Genomic DNA, 9,618 nt, shown 5'->3' with positions numbered 1-9,618 from the left:
AATTGATGTATGTATTGTGATGAATTGTATGAGCCCCAATAAAATGATTTAAAAAAAATAATGAAGACAGAAACAGCTTTGCAATTGGTTGAAGATTAAGTGGGAAGTAGGAACTAGAGATGAGTGTTAAAAATGCTTTATAAGTTTTCATGTGAAGAAGAGAGGACATTTATGGGAGGAAGTTAATAAAGAAAGACAAATGGTAAATACAGGAAAGAGAAGTGATAAGAAAAAAATTGTCACTCAAGAGGCAGGAAGGGATACAATCAACAACACAGGAAGCTCTGGTCTTAGATAAAGAGACAATATCAGAGGGAAGAAACAGTATTTGCAGATACACTCTAAGGATAAGGTGAGGGAGTCCTTATCTGCTGATTTTCTATTTAGCAGTATAAAATTAAAGACAAGAATTTCTGCTGGGAACAAGAAGTAGAAAGGGCTGAATGTGGACAGAGAGCAAAAAATATTAGCAATAGAAGCAGTAGAAAACAGAAGAAAGAATAGAGTCTATTCAATAGATAGACTCACAGAAGGACTGATAGGTAGCATACACCCATGAGTTAGTTTCCCCCAGTAGGACATGGAAGCCTGGCTGCAAATATAAAAAAAGAACGTCAGTTGGCCTTCTTTGGTACTAAAGTTTCTGTCTGCATAAGGGGCAAGAGAATTGAAGACAGGAGTCTACAAACTTGCTCTCTAAGCCGTCAGATGGTAAACATTTTCGGCTTTGTGGGCCCTAAGGTCTCTGCTGTGATGACTCAACTCTGCTGCTGAGGTACAGAAGCAGCCAGAGACGGTGGAAATGAATGGGCAAAGCTGTGTTCCAATAAACTCTATTGACAGAAGTGGTCGGCTGGATTTGATTCCAGTGCTGTCATTTGCTAAACCTGGTTTAGGAGAAGTAATGTCATAAGAAAGAATTGATATTACAGGGATCAATGGGCTAGAGTTTTGTGCACTGGAGAACTGGTGCCTTCAGAAAGAACTGAAAATCTACAGCACAAATAAACCAGAACACAAGTAAGAATTAACATTGTAAATACAACAAACCTTTGAGCCTATTTCACAAACATCAATGGGGTCATTATCTCCACAGCAATCTGTATTCTTATCTTTATGATGAGGATCTTCCCAAGTCTAAACAAAATTTAAAAAAACCAGAAGTATAGGTTAGTACCCACTATAAATTATTTTCATCTTCTCATACAACCATGAAGTTTTATAGGCAGGAATGAACCAGAAAAAAAACTCTCCTCAGAAATTACTGAGGCAAACCTAGCATGCCACTAAATCCTTTAAACATTGTAATGATGCAAATAGCATTTCCTCTCTTCTTTCATTTGTATAGTTACATCTGGAAGTGGGTGGTATTTCCAGACATAGTATTCCAAACAGTGTCTAAGTTCATGTTCAGAGTTTCAAGACCCCCTTTGAGTTCAGAGGTCCCTTTGTCTCTGTCCCTGCTCCCACCTTGGCCTTGGCTGTTACCTCCATCTTTCACTGCCTCCTTTGATCTGATAACAGAGGGGGGTGTGTGTGGATGGTTTGCAGGGCGGGTCCTAGGTTTACAAATCAGTTTCCTATTCCTTAAATGATTTCTACTACAGGAAACATAATTTTCCCTTCATAAACTAAAGAACAACTGTATAAAATGTTTATCCTATTTTTTCCCATTTAAAAAATCCTCTGCCTTTGCTCTCAAACTACAGACCTTAGCAAAAGCACAAAAGATATCCACTCCTTAATTTACTGAAAATATCATACATTGTTGGCTACAAAACTATAAACAGAAACATTTTAAAATAAAAGAACAGCTTAATGTAAATTTGTTATCAAGTTTCAATATCCCTTACAAGTTTAAATCTTGCCTAGGAACTACCTACTTCCAAAAAACAAAAACAAAGACACACAAAAACCCCTGCATAACTGCCTGATTCTAAATAGACTGTAGAAATTTACAAAACGTATTATTATTTTTAAAAACCATTTTATTGGGGGTTCGTACAACTCATCACAATCCATCCATCCATCCATTGTGCCAAGCACATTTGCACATTTTTTGCCATCATTATTCTCAAAACATTTTCTTTTTACTTGAACCCTTGGTATCAGCTCATTTGCCCCTCCTCCCCTCCCTCACTCACAAACCCTTGATAATTTATAAATGATTATTTTTTCATGTCTTACACTCTCCATCAAAAATTATTTTTATTCTTCAGGTTTACAATCTAAGGGATGGAGATTCATCTCAAGATTCACTTTATCATTTTGATCCAGCATTTTGGGTGATCCAAGCTCAGTTCCTCGAGAGATAATGTAGGACTCGCTCAGAGCCACACCGCAGAACAACATCAATATTTTCCTGTGGGTCCCAGTTATAGTATATTCAGGACTAAATGGATCCACCCTTACTAAAGAAGGAAAAGAGCTGGAAATCAGCATACCAAACCCAACAACACTTCACTCCTCCAAATATTAATGAGTCCATGGCTGTCGGGTGGACTAACTCATGGCAAACCCATGTCTCAAAGCAGAATTCCACTCCACACTGTTTTCAATGCATGAGTTTTTCAGACATACATCAATGAGCTTAATTCTAAGCCTCCTCTGAGTGGATTCAAACATTTAACCTTTCAATTAGCAATGGAATCTGAACTATCCAGAGACTCCACACAAAAAATGAATGTGGAACCCTAACTGTTAATCTTAACACACAATGCTTCAATGTCAGTTTAAGGGCAAGTCTTCATGATCTCCTTTACCAGCATAAACGAGCGACTGGAACAGTTCTGTTTTCGGCTACATCCACTGGCCTCATTTTGTTCACTACAATGGGAGGTGCACACTCAGGGATCTCTAATTTAGTTACTTTCAAGCAAGAGCCAGGAGAGTCACTTTGTATGGTTTAGGGCAGCTCTAAGTACGCCCTCTTGTGGGGCTGTAGGTGGGTAACTTGGGCAGTGAAGGAAACAGAAAACCACTTCAAGATGGCGGACAAACACGGAGGAGGAATTTACAAATCTCCCCAACATTCGTTTCAAAATACGACAAGCTTTACAAAGAACTTCTAAAACTAAAAAAGAAAATGGTATCCAAATACAAAAAGGGGGGAAGACGTGAGCAGGTGGTTTAAAGATGAGGCAGTGAGGGTCTTTTAAATATATAAAAAGATGTCCATTCTGGTCAGAAAAATACAGATTTCAATCCCAATGAGATTTTACTTCACTAATGGAAAAATATGATTATGCAAATAACTAGTAAAGATACATGGCTCATGAAGATTTACACATTGCCATTAGGAGTGTAACTTGTTATAATGTCTTGTGTAAGCAATTTGGGAATATCTAATATCTAATAAAGCAAGTTGGGTGTATGCAAATCACAACCCAGCATTTTGTCTTCTTGTTATAAACGTTATAGAAACATTGTAACATCGACCAAAGAATGGCAACAAATAGCTGAAAACAACTTAGCAATAAGAAAGTTAATAAGCTGCTACAGTCATACAAAGTATGGATAACAAAGCTATGAAAATGAATAAATCAGAATACATACGCAATTGATTTAGCCAACAGAAAATCTTTTTCACCCATGTGTTGGTGTTTATCATTACATATAGCTATCTATGAATAATAATAAATATATAAAATTTTGAATTATATGAAGCTTTATATGCAAGGGGAATTCAATTTTTCCATGAAAAATTTTTATTATTATTATTTAATTTCACTTTCCCATAAACTTTTTGAAGCCTCCTCATAGAGGTGATTCTTGAAAACTGCCTCCTGATTAATCAGGATTCCCACTAAGGGAGTAAGATCTCGTCAAGCACTACCTGAACTCAAAGTTGTTAGGGGCCATTGAGTCGACTCCGACGCACAGCGACCCTATGCCCCACAGAACACACTGGGCACAACACTGCACAGCTGCTCCTATGCCTGTGGCCACTGATACAGCCACTGTGCCAGTCCATCTTGTTGAGGGCCTTCCTCTTCTGGCCACCCTTCCACATTACCAAACGTGATGTCCTTCTCCAGGGACTGGTCTCTCTTGACCATATGTCCAAAGTATATAAAATGAAGTCCTGCCATCCTTGCCACTAAGGAGCACTCTGGCCTAACTTATTCCAATACAGATCAGTTTTTCCTTTAAGCAGACCCTGGGACTTTTAATGTACTTTTCCAGCACCACAATCCAAATGCATTGATTCTACTATGGTCTTCTTTATATCAGGGTCCAACGTTCACATGCATATGATGCAATGGAGAATACCATGGCTTGGATGATGCACACCTTAGTCTTCAAAGTAACATCCTTGTTCTTCAATCCTCTAAAGAGGCCTTGTGCAGATTTACCTAATGCAATATGTCTTTAGATCTATTGACTGCTGCTTTCATGAGCATTGATTGTGGATCCAAGTAAGACAGAATCCTTGACAAGCTCAACTTTCTCTCCATTTATCATGATGTTACCCATTGGTCCCGTTGAGGGTTTTGGTCTTCCTTACACTGAGTTGTAATCTATACTGAAGGCTACAATCCTTGATCTTCATCATGCTTCAGGTCCTCTTCATTTTCAGCAAACAAGATTATGTCATCTGCACATGGAAGGCTGTTAATAAGCATTCCTCCGATCCTGATGTCGCAATTTCTTAATATAATCCAGCCTCTCTGATAATTTGATCAGCATGTATATTGAACAAGTATGGTGAGAGGATACAACCCTGAAGCACACCTTTCCTGATTTTAAACCATGCAGTGTTCCCTTGTTTTGTTCCCACAACTGTCTCTTGATCCAAGTACAAGCTTCAAATATGCAAAATGAAGTGTTCTGGAATTCTCATTCTTCTCCAGGTTATCCATAGTTTACTATGGTGCACACATTGAATGCCTTTGCATAGGTAAACACAAGCAAACATCTTTCTGGTAAACTCTTCTTTAAGCCAAAATCCATCTGAGATCAGCAATGATATCCCTTATTTCACATCCTCTTCTGAATCCAGCTTGAACTTCTGGCAGTTCCCTGTCAGTGTGCTGCTGAATTTACTAGTCCATGCTAAGAAACCTGGAAGATAGTTACCTGGCCAGCAAACTGGAACAATTCTATTATTTGTGCCTATTCCAAGAAATGCAACCCAACAGAATTCAAAGTATTAAACAATATCATTAATATCACAAACAAGTTAAATATTGCTGAAGGTAATGTAAAAATGGTTGCAGCAGTGTATTAACAGGGTAGTTCCAGAAATTTGGACAGGATTCAGAAGAGAAGTAAAATGACAGATATTGCTGGTGTCTGATTGATTTTGATTGAAAGCAGAGACTATCACAAAGATGTGTACCTGTGTTTTATTGGCTGTGCAAAGACATTCAATTCTGTCAGCAATAATAAACTAAGAATAACTTTGCAAAGAATGAGAATTCTAGAACTCTGGATTTTCTTCATGCAAAACCTGCATACAGATCCAAGGGCAGGATTTCAAACAGAACAAGGGGATACTGCATGGTATAAAATCAGGAAAGGTGTGTCTTGGAGTTGTATCCTTTGCCATAGTTGGTCAATCTCTATGCTGTGCATATATTCCAAGAAGATGGGCCATATTAAAAAAGAATGTGGCATCAAAATTGGAGAAATTCTTAAAAAATAACCTATGATATGCAGATGACATAAAGTTGCTTGCTGAGGGGAAAGAGGACTTGAAGCACTTACTGATCAAGATCAAAGTCTACAATCTCTATTATGGATTACTCCTCAACATAAAGAAAACAAAAATTCCCACAAAATAAGGAACATTATGAAAATAAGGATCATTATGAAAAAAACTAAATTAAGGTATCAAGAAATTTATTTTGCTTGTGTGTTAGTCTTGGTAGACTAGAGAAACAAATCCAGGGAGATTCATATGTGTATAAGAAAGAGCTTTATATACAAGAGCAATTGAATATTGAGAAAACATCCCAGGCCAGCCCAGATCAAGCCCATAAGTCTGATATTAGCCCATGTGTCTGATACCAATCTATAAACTCCTCTTCAGACTCATGAAACACATGCAATGATGCCAAATGCAGGATGATCACAGGTCAGTGAGTGGAAAGTCTTGCGGATCCAGTGGCGTTGTAAGCATCTCAGTGCTGGCAAGCATCTCCACATGACTTCTTCAGCTCTGACGCTCTGGCTGCCATCAGCCTGCCTCCAGGTGGCTTGTCAACAAGAATGTTTTGCAGGGACTCAGGCTTGTCCGTAGAGAGTCTCCAAGTGAGTAAATGAGTGTTCCACCTCTAGCGAATTATTTATCTCTTTAGCACCTCCAAATGAGGTCATGAAGCTGCAACCTGATTGACAGGTAAAAACTCCACTCCTTCATTCTTAAGTCTCAAATTGACAACAGATTATGTAACTACCATAGCTTGGGTCAATAATCAATTCCGATGGAAGCATGAGCCATGAAATAAAATGAAAAAACTTCATTGAACAAAACTGGCAAAAGACTGTTTAAACATGTTAAAAAAGCAAAAACATAATTTTGAAGGCTAAGGCATGCTTGACCTAAGACATGGTATTTTCCATTGCATTAGATGTGTGTAAAGCTAGAAAAGGAATAGAGAAGACCAAAAAACATTTGAAATATTTGAATTATGATGTTGGTGAAGAATAAGGAATCTTCCACGGACTGCCAGAGAACGAACAAATCTGCCTTGGAAGAAGTGCAAGCACGATGTGGCTTGTTTCTAGCAAGAATGTCTAGACTTTGTCTCCCAGACTTTGCGCATATCATCAGAAAGTACTAATCCCTGGATGAGGATATAATGCTCAGTGAAGTAGGTCGGCAAAAAGAGGAAGACCTTCAAAGCGATGGGCTGACACAGTGGCTGCATCAGTGAGGTCAAGCACAGCAACGATGATGCAGGGGGCAGTACTGGGCTGTGTTTCCTTCTGTTGAGTCCCGATGAGTCTAAACTGACTCCATGACCTTGAACAACTATGTCTTCTAAATAGCCACTGACAGAGATAGGACACTGGAAGAACCAGCTATATGCACAACATCTCATGATTGTACCAGCTGGTGTGCTTCTTCCATGTGGGCTTTGTTGCTTCTGAGCTAGATGTCCACTTGTTTAACTTCAAGCCTTTAAGACCCCAGACACTATATCTTTTGATAGCCAGAAACACCATCAGCTTCTCTAAGAAACACACTTCTTCTGAAAGAAGCCCATTGTACTTTCAATATTCTTCACCATCACATTTTAAATGCATTGGTCTTCGGTCTTTCTTATGCAATGTCCAACTTTCACATGCATATGACTCTATTGAAAATACCATGGCTTGAGTCATGTGCACCTTAGTCATCAAAGTAATATCCTTGATTTTCAACACCCTGAAAAGGTCTTATGCAGATTTTCCCAACAGCTTGTCTTTTGATCTCTTGTCTGCTGCTTTCATGAGCATGGACTGTAGATCACACAAGAGAAAAAAAACCTTTTCTCCATTCACGATTTTACTTACCTATTGGTCCAGTTATGAGGGTTTTAGTCTTCTTTACATTGAGTCCACACTGAAGCCTGCAGTCCTTGATCTACATCAGCAAGTGCTTCAAGTCCTCCTCAATTTCAGAAAGCAAGCTTGTGTCATCTGCATATCGCAGGTTGTTAATAAGCCTTCCTGCAATTCTGATGCCACATTCTTCTTCATATTCCCCGTCTTCTTGATGATTTGCTCAGCAGACAGAATGACTAAATATGATGAGAGGAAACAACCCTGTTGCATACCTGTCCTGATTGTAGCCATGCAGTCAGTATTCCCTGTTCTGTTTACACAACTGCCTCTTGAATTATGTACAAGTTCTGAATGAGCACAACAAAGTGTTCTGGAACTCCCATTTTTCTCAAGGGTCTCCATAGTTCTTAATGATCTATACAGTCTAATGCCTTGTCATAGTCAATAAAATACAATTAAACATCCTTCTGGTATTCTCTGCTTTGAACCAAATCCATTTGACATCAGCAATGATATCCCTTATTCCATGTCCTCTTCTGAATCCAGCCTGAACCTCTGGAAGCTCCCTGTCAATGTACTGCTACAACCATTGATGGATGATCTTTAGCAAAATGTTACTTGCCTGTGGTATCAACGATATTGTTCTGTGGTTTAAGCATGCTGCTCAGGGTCCCCTTTCTTTGGAAAGACACACATTTAGACCTCTTCCTATCAGTGGGCCAAGTAGCTGTCTTCCAAATTTCCTGGCACAGAGAAGTAAGTACTTCCAATACTTCATCAGCTTGTTGAAACATTTCAATTGATATTCCATCAGTTCCTGGAGTCTTGTTTTTTTGGCTAATGCTTTCAGTGCAGCTTGAATTTGTTCCTTCATTTCCATTGGTTCTTGCTCATATGCTACCTCCTGAAATGGTGGACAGTCAAGATGATCCTATTTTACAGGTAAAAAAAGCGAAGCACAGAAAGAAATAGTAACTCAACCAAAGTCGCGTTAGCACATTGCTAGTAAGTGGCAATCTGGCTCCAAACTCCATACAATTGGCCATTTATTACGCTGTTTGGATATTGCACCGATACTTCATTTGTCTTCCTATACTTGCAGTACTATTAAATTACATGGTATGGCTCTTCCATACCTAGTCTTTGTTGACTTCTATCCAGTGAATGGATGACAACATGCAAATAGGCTCTAACAAAGTCACTGGATTGTTTTCAAATTCCCCTGGGTATAAAGTGAGGCTCTCAAAAGGAAAAATTAAGAATTTCACAGCCACCAAAAATAACAAACCAGGAGAGAAGTATATCTGGGATTCCTATGTGAAGAGGTAGCAGAGAAGCAGTGCTGAGTGGTGAGCTCTTGGCCCACAGCATGAGTAAAGCTGAGTGTCTTTGGGCAGTAGCCTGGCTCACTAAAGTAGGGTACCCTTAGGGCTTCTATCAGTGCTAAAGGAACTTTGCAACACTTGCCTTAGCAGAACTTTGTAACACTTGCCTTAGCAGGGCAGAGTTACTGTGTGACTGAGAAGCCCAGGACCAGACAGAGAGAGGTGTACCTGTCAGCATGGCTAAGATGCACGGCAGTATAAAGAGTTGTATCCTTAATGTTTCTGATCCTAAAATGTAACCTATTAACTTCCCTAGTAAGACCTTATAATTGTATTGTCTGTAAATGGCATATGGCCATTTTTGAAACATATGATCAAACCCTGCAGAGAAGGTTTGTTGGTATTAGAATAGGGTAAAAGAAGTTGGAGGGTGGGGTATGCCTGGCCTCTACCTTGTGGGAACTGGCCTTAGGCTACCGATGCTGATTGGTCTTCTTCCCCTGGTGAACTCACAGAGGTCAGACATGTACACTGGCTACACGTAAACCCTTACTAAATGCTTGATAAAATAACTTTTAGCTTACATCCTGCCTGCTACACTCCTCTCTCTGTTGTGTTTGCCCCCCTGGCTCTAATCCAATGGTTTCTTACGCTCTCCCTCGTCTATACAGTCCTGTCCTATAGACAGTGTCCCGTAAGTCTTCAGAATTTCCTTCAACCATTTACTCTTAGGGTAAATATATCGTTAGATACCTGGAAGAGTTAGAAAACCAGATTTTATGTTTCATTAGATATTCTT

The 9,618-nt window shown here is 39.1% G+C and overlaps 1 protein-coding gene across 1 annotated transcript in view; it reads right to left on the bottom strand.

Annotated features, from left to right (window-relative positions):
• Positions 1-9,618, bottom strand: part of PPA2 (inorganic pyrophosphatase 2) — a 126,895-nt gene that overhangs the window by 87,342 nt on the left and 29,935 nt on the right. Inside the window, exon 6 of the mRNA XM_045284324.1 lies at positions 1,051-1,137. Coding sequence (XP_045140259.1) covers positions 1,051-1,137 — 87 coding nt within the window. The remainder of the gene's footprint in view (positions 1-1,050; positions 1,138-9,618) is intronic.

This window comes from Echinops telfairi, unplaced genomic scaffold (genome assembly GCF_000313985.2).
Source record: "Echinops telfairi isolate 266 unplaced genomic scaffold, ASM31398v2 ScPeMD7_7468;HRSCAF=8506_0, whole genome shotgun sequence".
Lineage (NCBI taxonomy): Eukaryota > Metazoa > Chordata > Mammalia > Afrosoricida > Tenrecidae > Echinops > Echinops telfairi.
The sequence above is the reverse complement of the archived record's forward strand: the minus strand, read 5'-3'. Positions and strand labels throughout refer to the sequence as shown.